Here is a 15,662-nt window from a genome sequence, read left to right as displayed (position 1 = left end):
GCTCATGAGTTCCACCCCCGCATCGGGCTCTGTGCTGACAGCTCAGAGCCTGGAGCCTACTGCGGATTCTGTGTCTCCCTCTCTCTCTGCCCCTCCCCCACTCACACTCTGTCTCTGTCTCTCAAAAATGAATACATGTTTAAAAAAATTTTAAGGAATAGCGTGTTTGTAGAACAAAGAAAAGTAAATACTACAAACTAATATACACTTAAAAAAGTATATCTACTTTCTACATTCTGGTGTTTTAAAAAAATAAGCATAAAATCGTCTGTTGTATACAATGTTATGGGTTTTCTGGTCTGTTCTGGCTGTGTCCTGTAATGGTTCTGTAAAAAAGTGGGTCACTCCAGACGAGGGATGGATTCAGATTTTGGAGAATCCATTTCATATGATGGCTGAACATTTTCCAAAGACTGCTTCGTAAATAAAAATATTCTAATGGCAAGTTGATTCATTTTTACTGTCTCTCTTAGTCCAAAGAATCTTTGTTTTAGTTCCATGTGTATTTTTTTTGGCAGTAGTTCAACAGAATCAAATATTTGCAAGTCAAAAACAACCCAAACAACCCAAAGATAGGATGAATGTAAACAGAATTTGCGACCATAAAGATGCATCGTCATGAAATGGAAAACATTTCATCACGTTTTCTAAAATAGAAGCTTCAAAAAGACTCAAACTGACACTTTGCTAGATGATGCTTAGTAGAGAGTCATAAAAATCAGAGAAAAAAGGTGGAATATTTGCCAGGGATTTTAGGTGTTGTTACGTTTTGTGCAAAAAATATATATACCTCTTAGAGGATCACAAGAGAGCATTAGAAGACTAAACCCTAGAATCTTTTGAGATTTAGATGAATTTATGGCTTATGATAATGTTGATTTAGCTAATGATAGAAGGGAATCTGTGCCTTATTTACTTAATTGAATTTATTTATTAAAAAAAATTTTTTTTTCAATGTTTTTTATTTATTTTTGGGACAGAGAGAGACAGAGCATGAACGGGGGAGGGGCAGAGAGAGAGGGAGACACAGAATCGGAAACAGGCTCCAGGCTCCGAGCCATCAGCCCAGAGCCCGACGCGGGGCTCGAACTCACGGACCCGAGATCGTGACCTGGCTGAAGTTGGACGCTTAACCGACTGCGCCACCCAGGCACCCCTGAATTTATTTATTTTTAAATGTTTATTTATTTTTGAAAGAGTGCAAGTGGGGGAGGGGCAGAGAGACCGGCAGACAGAGGATCCAAAGCGGACTCGGCTGACAGCGGAGAGCCCGATTTGGGGCTTGAACTCACGTACTGTGAGATCATGGCCTGAGCTGAAGTTGGACGCTTAACTGACTGAGCAACCCGGGTGCTTCTGTTTAATTGAATTTAAAAGGAATTTATAATGCTAGTAGGAAATCTCATTAGACCTGAAATACCATGGAGAATGTAAGAAGGAAAATTCTTTCTTACTTTCTGATGCAGTAGAACAGGTGCAACTCATCATACACAAAAGTGTCAGATTATAAATTATGTTCACACTGAGTACTATCATAACAGTACAAGAAAGATGTATTGACTTGATTGAAGTGAGAAAAAATTTTGACATGGTCAAGCTTAGAAAGTTCTTTTTTTTTTTTTTTTTTTAATTTAAGTAATCTTTATACCCAATGTGGGGCTGAAACTCATGACTCCAAGATAAAGAGTTGGACATTCTTCCAACTGAGCCAGCTGGCACCCCAAGCTTTGGAAATGCTTTTTTTGTTTTTTATTTTTTTAATGTTTATTTTTGAGAGAGAGAGAGACAGTGTATGAGCTGGAGAGGGACACAGAGAGAGGGAGACACAGAATCCGAAGCAGGCTCCAGGCTCTGAGCCATCAGCCCAGAGCCTGACACGGGGCTCGAACTCACAAACCGAGAGATCATGACCTAAGCCGAAGTGGGACGCTTAACCGAGCCATCCAGGCACCCCTGGAAATTCTTAATTGGTAGAGGATGATATTGACATACAAATGCTTGTGGCCGGAAAAAAGATAATGGAGCAACTATGGCAGGTGTATAAAAGAGTAGAAACCATCATTTCCTCCCCCCAAATGATTATCCCACATTTGTGCCTTGCTCTGCCATAATTTCATGCAAAACATCTGTGTCTATGATTCAACTATAACTTTTAAAAGTTTTATAAATGACTTATAATTTATTTAGCAAATTCAACAAGCAGATGGGCTATTCTTATGTCTATTCTCAAAACATAAAGACACCTGTGTGGCTCAGACTGTTAGGCAACCAACTCTTGATATCAGTTAAGGTCATGATCTCAGGATCGTGGGATTGAGCCCCAAAGCGTTAGGCTCTGTGGTGGGTGTGTTTAAAATAAAAACATAAACACATACGGATATCAATGGACATCAAGATCAGATGCAGTCAGGGCTTTTACCCCACAAATTAGCTGTCACCCAATACTAACACATAAAATGTCAAATGAAGAAACACACTCTGCTGAAATCAAAAGCATCTCGATGCAAACAGATCACACATTTTTTATGGAACTTTCAGTGTGAGATGAATTTTGAATCATATAGAAAAAAAAGCATACTATCCACCAGTGAGAAAACCTGACAACGTATAAAGTTTCATGCTTCTCTGAAGCCCTATCTTCTTGCTTACAACAAAGGAAAGTCACTTTGTAAGTATGCCTGATCCACAGAAAACTTCAGCAAGACATATGAATATACCCTCTGAATTAGAAAACAAAAAAATTAAAAAATAAACTGGAAATGTATGAGCCACTGGATTAAATTATCAATTATGGGAAATAGACATACTTAGAAATATTAGGATATTAAACAGTCTTCAGATATTATATGATGAAAATTCTTTTTTTTTTTTTTTACATTTATTTATTTTTGAGAGACAGAGAGAGGCAGACTGCAAGAGGGGGAGGGACAGAGAGAGAGGGAGACACAGAATCCAAAGCAGGCCCCCAGCGGACAGCACAGAGCCCGACGCGGGACTCAAACTCACAAACCATGAGATCATGACCTGAGCCGAAGTCGAACGCTTAACCGACTGAGCCACCCAGGTGCCCCTATGAAAACTATTTTCAAAAAGATCTGATTTAGAGCCAGCAGCCACTGATTTGACTCCCCAATATTCTGACAAAATTAAGTCCTGCTGAAATTTCATCTCCAGTGATTTTAAGCAGCATTCAGGATCAACAATTCGTATTTTGAAAAATCACCATTGTGTTTTGTTCATCTAAAATTGAGTCACAAATTTTGCTTAATGCAGTACTGTCTAAATTTGGAAGCTACCTTTATGTATTTTTTTTTTTTTTACAATAACAGTTACAATGTTGGGGTCCTGAAAAAGATGTTTCAATAAGTGTAAAGTAATCAAAAATTATTTTTTTCTTTTTCTTTTTTCTTAATTTTATTTGTTTTAATTTACATCCAAATTAGTTAGCATATAGTGCAACAATGATTTCAGGAGAAAGTTCCTTAGTGCCCCTTACCCATTTAGCCCATCCCCCCTCCCACACCCCCTCCAGCAACCCTCAGTTTGCTCTCCATATTTATGAGTCTCTTCTGTTTTGTCCCCCTCCCTGTTTTCATATTATTTTTGTTTCCCTTATGTTCATCTGTTTTGTCTCTTAAAGTCCTCTTATGAGTGAAGTCATATGACTTTTGTCTTTCTCTGACTAATTTCACTTAGCATAATACCCTCCAGTTCAATCCACGTAGCTGCAAATGGCAAATTTTTTTTTTAACGTTTATTTATTTTTGAGACAGAGAGAGACAGAGCATGAACGGGGGAGGGGCAGAGAGAGAGGGAGACACAGAATCGGAAGCAGGCTCCAGGCTCTGAGCAAGCAGTCAGCACAGAGCCCGACGCGGGGCTCGAACTCACGGACCGTGAGATCGTGACCTGAGCTGAAGTCGGACGCTTAACCGACTGAGCCACCCAGGCACCCCAGCAAACGACAAGATTTCATTTTCTCATTGCTGAGTAATATTCCATTGTGTATAAATACCACATCTTCTTTATCCACTCATCCATCGATGGACATTTGGGCTCTTTCCATACTTTGGCTATTGTCAACAGTGCTGCTATAAACATGGGGGTGCATGTGTCCCTTCAAAACAGCACACCTGTATCCTGTGGATAAATGCCTAGTAGTGCAATTGCTGGGTCGTTGGGTAGTTCTATTTTAACTTTTTTGAGGAACCTCCATACTGCTTTCCAGAGGGGCTGCACCTGCTTGCATTCCCAAAAGTAATCAAAAATTATTTGCAATGGTGACTGGTTCATGAGAAAATGCAAAACATGGCAATTCTCTCTACTGAAGCAAGATACACCAGGAAGTATATTTTGAAAATATTATTTGCTTCTGGGGTGCCTTCATGGCTCATTTGGTTGAGCATCTGACTCTTGATTTTGACTGGGGTCATGGTCTCAAGGTTTGTGGGACTCTGTACTGACAGGCTGACAGCCAGGAGCCTGCTTGGAACTCTACTCTTCCTCTCTCTCTGCCCCCCCCCTCCAATAAATAAACATTAAAAAAAATATTATTTGCGGGGTTTCTGGGTGGCTCAGTTGGTTGAGCATCCCACTTCAGCTTAAGTAATGATCTCACGGTTTGTGGGTTCAAGCCCTGTGTCAGGCTCTGTGCTGTCAGCTCGAGCCTGAATCCTGCTTTGGATTCTTTGTCTCCCTCTCTCTGTCCCTCCCCCACTCATTCTCTCTCTCTCTCTCTCTCTCTCTCAAAAATTAATACACATTAAAAAAAATATTTGTTTCCATTAGAGCTAGGAATATAAAATTGTAATTCTAATTTTGGTATATTACAATTAAACTTAAAATAATGTTTTTTCACTTTTCAGTTTTTCTTTTTCTTTTTTTTTTTTTTAAGGTTTGTTTAGTTTTGAGAGAGAGCACAAGCAGGGAAGGGGCAGAGAGAGAGGGGGACAGAGGATCCAAAGCATCAGCAGAGAGCCCAACGAGGGGCTGAAACTCAGGAACTGTGAGATCATGACCTGAGCCGAATCGGTCGTTCAACCAATTGAGCCACCCAGGTGCCCTGAGTTCTCAGTTAAAAAAAATTTTTTTTTAATATTTATTATTTATTTATTTATTTTAAATTTTTTAGAATGTTTATTATTGAGAGACACAGAGAGAGAGACAGAGCATGAGCAGGGGGGAGGCAGAGAGAGGAGGAGACCCAGAATCCGAAGCAGGCTCCAGGCTCTGAACTGTCAGCACAGAGCCCTACACGGGGCTGGAACTCACAAACTGCGAAACCATGACCAGCCAAAGTCGGACGCTCAGCCAACTGAGCCACCCAGTCGTCCCTATTATTTATTTTTTAGAGAGAGACAGAGTGAGAGCAGGGAAAGGGCAGTGAGAGAGGGGGAGACACAGTATCTGAAGCAGGCTCCAGGCTCCAAGTTGTCAGCACAAAGCCTGACGTGGGGCTCGAACTCACGAACTAGACCGTGAGATCATGACCCGAGCAGAGCTGTAGTTGGGCGCTTAACCAACTGAGCCACACAGGCGCCCCTTCAGTTTTTCAATGTTTCGACTGTTTTAACACTGTAGGGAAAATTAACCACAAAAAAAAATTAACAGAAGTGTAAATGTACCAGCACACATTTTCTTTTTTTTCTTTTTTTATTTTTTTTAAGGTTTATTTATTTTTGAGACAGAGAGAGACAGAGTATGAACGGGGGAGGGTCAGAGAGAGAGGGAGACACAGAATCTGAAACAGGCTCCAGGCTCTGAGCCATCAGCACAGATGCCCGACGCGGGGCTTGAACTCATGAACCGCGAGATCATGACCTTGAGCTGAAGTCGGACGCTTAACCAACTGGGCCACCCAGGCGCCCCCAGCACACATTTTCTTTCACCTCTGCGATCAATACGACTTGGCTGGGCACTGGCTGTATGCCCAACCTATTTTCTTGGAAGGAAGGTCTCGATATTTTGTATATTCATTTCCTGACTGAATGTATTTCCCTTCTTTAAATTTGTAGCAGAATTTCTCTCCCCAGAAACAGTCCTGAGTCTGTAAAGAATACTTTAGCATGCTAAGATTGGGAAGCATCAGATCTCTCCATAAATGGGTACTTTGTACAATAAAAACTTTTGAAAATGTCAGACGAGAAGGGAAAGAGTCCAGAATAGGCAAGGTTCAGTGGTTGCTAATTGGGAAATATGACTCCAGAGAAGGCTCGGCAGAGCTGTCATGGCGCAAGAAGAAAATTATTTCCTCGGTATTTAGAGGGCACCAAGTTGGTTCTGAAGTCACAGGGGCACCTCCTTCAGGAGGCATATCCTAATAATGATGTGGTTTGGAGTGTTGGGGTTCAGAGCTGTCGGCTGAGAAAGAATCCTTGAGACATCTTCGGCGCAAAAAGGTGGTTTTATTAAAGCACGGGCAGGACCCATGGTTAGAAAGAGCTGCACTGGGTTTGTGAGAAATAGCTGACTATATACTTTCAGCTTGGGAGGGGGTTAGGGATGACCTAAGTCTCTGAGGCATTCTAGAAGCAAGGCTTCCGGGACCTTGAGGGGCTAGCTGTTGTTAGGAAAAGGCCATTTATTCCCGTGTGGTAAAAACTCAGTCATGAGACCCTTCAGATGTATATCAGGGGGCCATACGCTTGGAGTTGGATTGCCAACAAGTATCTTGGGATGTAGAGATAAAAGCAGTTTCCAAAGGAATTTTTTCAATGTCAAAGCAGACTTACAGGATCCTGGGGTTGGGATAATGTTAAGCTAAGGTTGCCTTTTGCCCGTAGCAAAGTGTCATCATCCAGGCAGCTGGGCTCCTAGAGGGAGGATACTCTGTTGGTCTCAAGGACTTGTCAGTGGGCTATAGGCGGCAAGGGAATTTAATTTTTCATTTGCCTTTGTTTCCACCATCGACACCACAAAGGTAACCCAAAGGTTTTGTGCTTCCTTACATGCATACAAACCTATTAGTAATCACTCAGTAATAAATTGTGTTTTCTCTCTCTTTTATATTGGTATGGACATCTTTTGTTGGCAGGGTTATTTTATTTTCCTCCAAAAATGAAGGAGTTTCTCTTATGCCACCATCCTATATACAGCAGTATTTCTCAAACAGAATTAAAAAAAAAATGTTTATTTATTTATTTTTGAGGGAGGGTGGGTGAGGAGGGGGAGAGAGAGCGAGCGAGAGAGAGAGAGAATCTCAAGCAGGCTCCACGCTGTCAGCACAGAGCTAGACTCAGGTGCCATCTCACGAACCATGAGATCATGACCTGAGCCAAAATCAAGGGTCGGACGCTTAGCCGACTGAGCCAACCAGGAACCCTTCAAAAGAAATTTTCTAATCTAGTATCCCTAATGTCAAAAGCAAGCAAGCCCTGGGGTAGTAACAAACTGGAGAAATTTTTACATGAAATATTAACTTTTATTTTCTTATATATTTTTAACTGTTTCAATAATATCAAAATAAACACAAGGAAATTATGGAGAACAGAATATCCTTATGCATTTAATAGGAGGAACAGATTTATGCTGTATCTCCAGGATAGGGGCTTTCTTTCTTTTTCAAGATTTTAGAGATCTCTACACCCAAGGTGGGGCCCAAACTCACAAGTCTCAGCTTATAGTCACATGTTTTACCAACCAAGCCAGCCAGGTGCCCCTACTTTCTCATTTTAGATTTTATTTCATAAAACATGTTTATTTTTTGTAATATTAGTGTTTTAAAATACTTGCCATCAAGGAAAATTGACATTGTAGGAAGAGAGACTATATTTTGTCTTGGGACATCAGGTATCCCTTAGCGTACTTCAGGGGTACTCAAGTTCAAAAGTAATGTTACTGAGTGATACAAGAAATTCATGAAACATTGGTTCCTAAACTTGTAGAAGTTATCTATAAAGAGAATTAAGGTGCTGCTTTGTAATCCATTTTAAACCACAAAGCGCAGACACTGGGTGTTTGGGGGGTATAGAGGAACTCTCTATACTCTCTTCACAACTTTTCTGCACATCTAATGTATTTTTAAATAAAAGATCATTAAAAAAAATTCCACCTTTAGCAACTTAGAGACCAGGGGCCGGTGCTTGGCTGTGACTTTTTATTAACAGAACCTGAATGACACCAGGTCTTACGCTGGTTTTAATTTTCTCACGCCCAATTCCCAAGGTTCCAATGAACTCATTTTTAATCTACTGTGGTTTTCAGGCTCCCGTCGGTGTTCCTATTTTTGACACAGTTTTCCTACCTTACTCTGTTGGGAAGAGTGGGAAACGCTGATACTTAAGTATCCCCAGGGGCCAGGGCCAACAGGTGAACAAAAATGGTAACAATAAAAGGAAAGACAATGGAGAGTGGAAAAACCCTCAGAAAATTCACTTCTAGGTGTGCGGTTAACTGGCAAGAACGTAACTACCAGCAAATAGATAAGATGGGAATTAAGCTCTAACAATAGATCCTAATCTAGCCGCTTCTTCACCAAAACAAAGGACACCATTAACTCCTCAGGAGGTGGCAGCACCTGGGACCACGCTGTACTCCCAGCTGCGGGCGAAGTTACTAGAAGAGGGTCCTTGACCTTTGCTCTCCTTCAAAGCTCGCCCGGGCCCTCAAAGGCAGGGGGTGGGGAGCGGAACGCAGCACTTCACCCGCCGAAAGCGGGACAGAGACCACCGGCGCCAGAGCGAAATTCCCCACGTTCGGGTCCTGATGCTGGGGAAACGCGAGAGACGCACTGGGCGGAAACACTGCGCATGCGGGGAGGTCGTGCGCGCGGGCGACGGGATGCACGGCGCATGCGCCCCTCGCTTGGGCGGTGCCCCCGCCTTTTTTTTTTTTCTCACGGCAGGTAACAGGCGGCTTCTTTTTTCCTCTCGCCCCGCCCACTCTACCCCCCCCCCCCGGTCAGGGGCGTTGCCATGGCGACCCAGAGGCCACAACCGGAGGGTGGCGGGCTGGTCTCCTCTGCGGACCTGGCGGCGGCGACAGTGGCAAGTCATGGAGCTTTCAAGAAACTCCGTAGAGGAGACCCGGAAGCGGACGGGCCTCGGCCGTTGCAGGCATTTCTTCTGGCTGGGCGTCGCCTTCGACACGGTGGGCGCGACCGTGCTGTTCACCGGGGTCTTCGCGCGCCTGGTCTTCTCCGACCTGCTGCTCTACCTGGGTTCCATCATCATCTTTCTCAGCCTGCTGTGGTGGGTCTTCTGGTACACCGGCAACATCGAACTGACTGCGGAAGAGCCCTCGAAGAGGCCCTTCCACGTGCTCTCCTCCACCATGGTGGACGCGCTAAGCCAGACGGTCAGCCACCGCTTCTCTCTCACCATCTGCAACGTGTCCCGGAACTTGAGGGGCTTCCGGCGGCGCTGCAGCCGCAGGAGGTTCCTTCAGACCGTTGCTTCGCTGGATATGACCGTCACGGGCCAGCTCGAAAACCGGCTGGAGAAGGAGGACGAGGACAAAGACGCGACGCAAAGTGTCCAGGAGAGCGGCGACGCGCAAGACCTGCGCGGAGAGGACCTGGGCCCCAAACCTGAACCGGTCGGAAGTTCCGAGGGAGTTCGCTCCCCAGGCCCTGGGGCCGGGCTGCCAGGGTTCGTGAAGGGATCGTCATCCACGCATCTGGGGCCGCCTGAGTTCGTTGTGTCTCCTCCCGACCGGCCTCGGGCCCCAGCCGTCCTCCCCTTCAGGAGCCAGCACGGAGTCCCCTGGGCCTCCGCCCGCCAGCCTCCAGCTGTGCGTTCTTTGAGGATCCAGCCTGCAGTCAGTCTTGCCACTGCGGGTCAGCCTGCGGCCTCCTTGGCTTCCGGCAGTCAGGCTGCGCCCATCCTGGCTTCTAAGAGTCTGCCCGCTGCCCCCTCGACCTCCATGAGTCAACCTGGACTCGTCCCTGCCTCTCAGAGCCAGTCCTTGGTGTCTCTGCCAACGCAGAACCAACCCTTGGTGCCCATGGCCACTCAGAGCCACCTCTTGGTGCCCGTGGCCTCTCAGGGTCATCCCCTGGTGCCAGCACCTGCGCAGAGCAACCTCCAGGCCCTTTTGGCCTCTCAAAGCTACCGGCTGTTGTCTGCAGCCTCACAGAGCCACCTCCAAGCCCCCCTAGCCTCACAGAGCCAGACTGAGAATCTTTCTCTGGTCTCTGAAACTGCATCTCCAGTTGCTCTGGCTCCCCAAGCCCAGGCCCTGAGCACCCCTGTGTCTGTGATCCAGCTTCTGTCATCCCAGTCTTTTCAGAACCAAACTGTGGACCTGCGGCTCTCCCTTGCTGTCCTGGACTTTCAGGCCCTGTGTCACACCCAGCAGGACCCCCAGAGCATCATGTCTTTAGTTCGAGAGATGACTCCCAGCCAGATGACTCCCAGCCAGTCTGCGTCTGCCCAGGAGTTTCAGAAGCCAGTTGCACAGGCTTCTGAGACTCCACTACCAGCGAGCCAGGAGCTGAGTCAGGAACCCCCTGCCACCGCATCTCCACCCCCTGGGTCCCAGGCCCAGCAGTCAGTGCCCCCTGAGAACACACCTGTCCCTGCCTCAGAGACGAGAAGTCACCCTCCCTAGTACAGAACCAGACCCCAGCCATCCGAGTGGCTGCTCAGGCCTTTGCCAAGTAAGTGCCTTTGGAAGTAGTATTCCTTGATTGTTTCCAGGTCTGTGTTCTGCTGGTTTCCTTAGTCCCTTCTGTTGGAAAAAAAAAAAAAAATGAGGCAAGTGGAGGTGAAGTGGTCTGTTCCTGCATGGATTAGATCTTTTGGACTTTGGGAGGTTTTTGAAACCTAGTGCTGTGCGTGGAACAGTGTTGTTAAAGCTTTACCTGCTCACCCCCAGAGTGTGATCGATTTCTCTTATTTAGGCTTACTAAGGACAGGGTGGTAAGTAAGATATTCCACCAGGAGCTGTGGGTGGGGTGGGGAAAGGGACTCGGCAATGTTTCTGAAACAGGATGATTGTGGGCAGTACAGGGGCACAGCAGTAAATAGCAACAAGTCCTCCAGGGAGGAAGTTATCCCCCTTTAAATTCTTTTGTGGTCCTTTTGATTCTGTCCAGGAGAACATCCTTAGTTTGGGGTTCGTGATCTCCAGCACCTCTCTTATGCTTTGGTAGGCAACAACTGTACCCAGCTAGGATTTAATACCGTGTGTGTTAAAGTTATTTCAATGGGTAACTTCTATTTATGCCAAGTAATAACTGGTTTTTCTATTTACAATAGTGCCAATTGCTTTTCACAGTATAAGTAAAGTAAGTAACTTTTCATAGTTAAGTAAACAAAACAAGACCAAAAAAACTCAAACATTTACATGAGCCAACTTAAAGGTAAAAAATTAATTGTATAGTGAAGGTTGAATGATCCTGAAGTTTGGAAAACATTTGGCTATTTGTACTACATCCCATGAACTTTCCACTAGATCACAAGACCCTCTGTGCTAACCTGTTTGATGAACTCTATGCTTGAGGCTATTGAGGACCAATTCCACTTAACTCCTCAACCTTCTGTCAATTAGAAAGGTAGAAAAGGTCATGTGAAGGTCAAAATTGGTGACCCTGCTCAGTGGGTTAAGTGCTGTCATAATGGTATTCACTGCTGAGTATCAATTTCCTGATCTTTTTCTCTAATCCTGTTCCATAAATTACCTGCTCTGGAGGTGGGGAGAGTATAGAGCAGAGCAGTATTTTGAGGTTATGTTAATGCTCCCTGTTTAAATGCTATCAACATGTTATCCAAGAAGGTTATTTCATATTGGTTGGTTTCATTTCCAGGGGGAAGGGGGGCGAGGGGTAACAACTGAATATTCTGTGGAAGTCAAACACTTAATTTCTTTCTTCTTTAGGCCTGTTAAGAAGGATAATGTGTGGGGGTGTCTGGGTGGCCCATTCGGTTAAGCCTCTGACTCTTTTTCTTTAAAGCTTTTGAATTATTTTTATTTTTATGTTTTTATTTGAGAGAGAGAGAGACAGAGAGAGATCGTGAGCAGGGGAGAGAGGCAGAGGGAGAGAAAAAGAGAATCCCAAGTAGTGGAGCCTGACATGGGGCTCCATCCCATGACTCTGGAATCATGACCTGGGGCTGAAATCAAGAGTTGGACACTAAACCGACTGAGCCACCCAGGGGCCCCAAGCCTTGGGCTCTTGACCTCAGCTCAGGTCTTGATCTCAGGGTCATGAGTTAAAGCCCCTCCTTGTTAGGCTCTGTGCTGGGGATGAGGCCTACTTAAAAAAAAGAAAAAAAGAAAGATAAGATGTGTTATAATTCTACCTGTGGTCTCTGTTGTAAGGTAATGGCAGTAGGCCAATAATTAGATAATAATTCTAAGGTCTTTACCAGTTCTAAGCTGAAAACAGGCCTCTTAGACATTAGCAACAGTTTCTAATCCAAGTGTAGGCTCCATGGGCATTCATCTTGGAAAACACTTTCAGATGTTTATTTACTTGCACATAACTTCTTTTAAAATCCTTTTTAAAAATACTTATTTTTGAGACAGAGAGCAGAGGAGGGGCAGAGAGGGGTACAGAGGATCCAAAGTGGGCTCTGTGCTGACAGCAGACAGCCTGATGCGGGGCTCAAACTCACGAACTAGAAGATCATGACCTGAGCCGAAACCGTGAGTCAGACACCTGACCAGTTGAGCCACCCAGGCACACCCCCCACCCCTTTTTTTGCTACAAAGATGACGTCAGGTAGAATGAACACCAAATGTTATGACACGTTTCTCTATATTGACCGTAAGATACTTACCTAAAACAAGAGTTGACAAATTTTTTCTATAAAGACCCAGACAGTAAGTATTTTAGGCTCCGTGGGCCAAAAGGCAAAATCAAGGATATTATGTGATTGCTTACACACCGAGAGAGAAAAGAAAACGGCCCCCAGTGTGTGTGGGTAGGTTGCATAGTTCCTGTGACTCCCGTTGAGTCATCTGGAGGCTTTCATCTAAGAGTATTGATCTTTCAGGGAACCTGGCCATCTCTTGTTCCGCTGGCCTGAGAGGAGGTGACTTCCAGAGTCTTTGACTCCCAGATTGAGATTCCACTGTTTGGTGCCTGGCATTTGCCCCTAGTGGAGTCTAGAATGTGTAGATGGTGATGTTCAGGCCCTGAGCAGACACTGGCCAGACAGGCAGGCATTGGGAGCTCTGAGGGGAGCAGGGGTGGAAACTGATGCCCACGTTGGCCTTTGAACTCACAGTGATAGTCCCCAGCAACAGAAAGATGCAGAGTTGAGGAGGGGCGCTCCTGATATCTGGTGGGTAGAGACCAGAGGTGCTGCAAAACACAGTGCCCTGGCTGGCCCGTTCCAACACAGAATTATTCCACCCAAACCATTATTACTGTGAGATTGAGGAACCCTGATCTAGAATAATAAAAAAAATTGCTCTGTAGTTCACGAGGTACTTAAAGAAAAATATTTTTATCCTCAGAGGACTTATTAGCCCTTAATTAGTCATGGTATCTTTTAGACCATGAAGATCTTATTCACCTTTGTTTTATTTATCTCTTCTTTTTAAATTATTTTTAAATTTTTAAATTTTTATTTTTTTAACTAGTCTCCACACCCAACATGGGGCTTGTTCTCGGGGCCCTAAGATGAAGAGTCACACACTCTACCAACTGAGCCAGCCAGGAGCCCCTGTTATATTTATCATCATATTCCCATTTTGAATTAAGACGCGCTTGGGGCATTTGTCAATAACAACAGCTAACATTTATTGGGTGTTATAATACACTACACACTGTACTAAGTAATGTACAGGGATTGTCTTGTTTGTCCTAACAATCAGAGGTGGGCTCCATTGGAGCCGGAATTGAGGTATAATTGATGTGTGATTTGTTATAAGGCGTAGATTATAAGCTTTCCTTTCAAGTTAAAGTTATTAAAAAGCGTTCTTCGTAAGCCCGCCAATTGTAACTTGAGCTGTAATACCCCACATCAGTCTGTGGGTGGCTCTTTTGAAAGCTGTGTTCCCAGAGAGAACTCTGTAATTTTTTTGTTCCACTCTGTTTATAAATCTCATCTCAAATACAAATTGCTTTTTTCTTTCCAGAATCACCAGTGTTTCTACAGACTTAAGTGCCAACTTTATAAAAGCACAGGTACTTACCTCTTAACCTCGTTTCAGAAACCTCCATGTGGAGTGCTGATCTCTCTCAGGCCAGTGGGCCTACTAGACGGCCTTTGCCAAGTGTACGTGTGTCAGTGTTGGGGAGGATTTTCCAGCTTCAGATCATAAAGTTATTGCCAGAATCTTAAGCCATAATAAACTATGCTATTCTAAATGATCTTTGTGTTTAAAAAAAGTTGTTTTTTAAAATAGACTTCTTGTGAGAGAATTCCAAGTAGAAAATAATGCCTCACAAACTCTGGGTGAAGACGGAAGTAAGTGTAGTCCCCACAGAAACGGACAGTGGAAAATGTAACTCTGAATTTAAGATTACTTTGTGACCTCATTAACTAATAGAAAAGTCAACACAATCAATGCATTGTAACATGCTACAATTTATATTTATATGTTCATTTCATTTAGTGAACATGAATTTCCCATTTTCCCAAGGATTTTTATTTTTCCCAAGGCTTTTAAAATCTGATTGGGTTGTACATTTTATTGGTAATCAAATAAAATTCATTTGAGAGTGCCTTCTTACATTCTTTCTTTGTATCAGTAGGTTATTTATGCAAGAATGCTCTAAAATCGGGATGGTTTTCTTTAGAGATTTCCATTATAGGCAAAAGCATGTTTTCAGGTGGTACGATACTTTTGATCAAAACTCCCAAAAACTTTAGCTGTTTTATATTTCTTCCCCCTTTCTGTCCCATGCTTTGGTATTTCTGTATTATATTTCTATATTATAATTTCTATATTATATTTAAAATTTATATTTTATATTTCTGTGTTATAACTTAAAATAATTAACTCAGGCTGAAAGACTACGCATGGCAGATATTTGGAAAAAAAGAATAACGGAAGTGAAGTAATCCAGCTAAGTAAGCCAGTCACAGCCAGACAAATACTGTATGATTCCACTTCTATGACATTTCTCATATGACAGAATCAGATTCATAGAGATAGAAAGAATGGTGGTTGCTGGGGGGAGGGGAGAAGGGGAAGTTGTTTACTGGCATCAAGTTTCAGGTGAAAAGAATTCTGGACGTAGTTGCACAACATTGTGAATGTAGCTAACACTACTGGGCGCTATGTTTAGAAATGGTTAGGGGCGCCTGGGGGGGCCAGTCTGTTAAGCAGCCGACTCTTGATTTTGGCTCAGGTCATGATCTCACAGTTCCAGCTCCTTGTCCGGCTCTTCGCTGACAGCGCACAGCCTGCTTGGGCTTCTCTCTCTCTCCCTCTCTCTGCCTCTCCCCTGCTCAAGCACACGCGGGCTTTCTCTCAAAATAAATAAACTACCTCTCATCTGTAGCAAGTATTCATTGGAAGCCATTTGGTACACTATGACCTCACCTCTCTCGATTGAGTTAGAGAAGGGCACTCGACTCAAACTTGGCCAATGAGAAATTACTTTCTGTTGCCTTAAGACATCCATGTATCATTAGTATCAAATTCTTTTCTGCTTAAGCCCTCTTGAGATAGTTTCTGTTACTTTCAGGCCAAGAAACTTTAACCAACAGAACCATTCTAGGGATGATTGTAAAATTCATCTCTAGGGGAAGGCCGCTCTTCTG

General features: G+C 43.9%; 1 protein-coding gene across 2 annotated transcripts; it reads left to right on the top strand.

Moving 5' to 3' along the window:
- The first annotated feature begins 8,851 nt into the window (after window positions 1–8,851).
- Window positions 8,852–14,569, top strand: LOC125154405 (proline-rich protein 36-like). 2 transcript variants are annotated; one of them, XM_047838711.1, is made up of 2 exons: window positions 8,852–10,597; window positions 14,104–14,569. In XM_047838711.1, exon 1 carries the CDS (start codon window positions 8,992–8,994, stop codon window positions 10,546–10,548), a length of 1,557 nt encoding a protein of 518 aa, XP_047694667.1. In that variant the 5' UTR covers window positions 8,852–8,991; the 3' UTR covers window positions 10,549–10,597; window positions 14,104–14,569. The 2 variants fall into 2 exon arrangements, with proteins under 2 accessions (XP_047694667.1, XP_047694666.1); XM_047838710.1 differs by having other exon boundaries at window positions 14,029–14,569.
- Window positions 14,570–15,662: the final 1,093 nt, after the last annotated feature.

The sequence above is a fragment of the Prionailurus viverrinus genome, chromosome E3 (assembly GCF_022837055.1).
Source record: "Prionailurus viverrinus isolate Anna chromosome E3, UM_Priviv_1.0, whole genome shotgun sequence".
Taxonomy (NCBI): Eukaryota; Metazoa; Chordata; class Mammalia; order Carnivora; family Felidae; genus Prionailurus; species Prionailurus viverrinus.
Note: the sequence above shows the minus strand (reverse complement) of the source record. Positions and strands in the feature narration are given on the sequence as shown.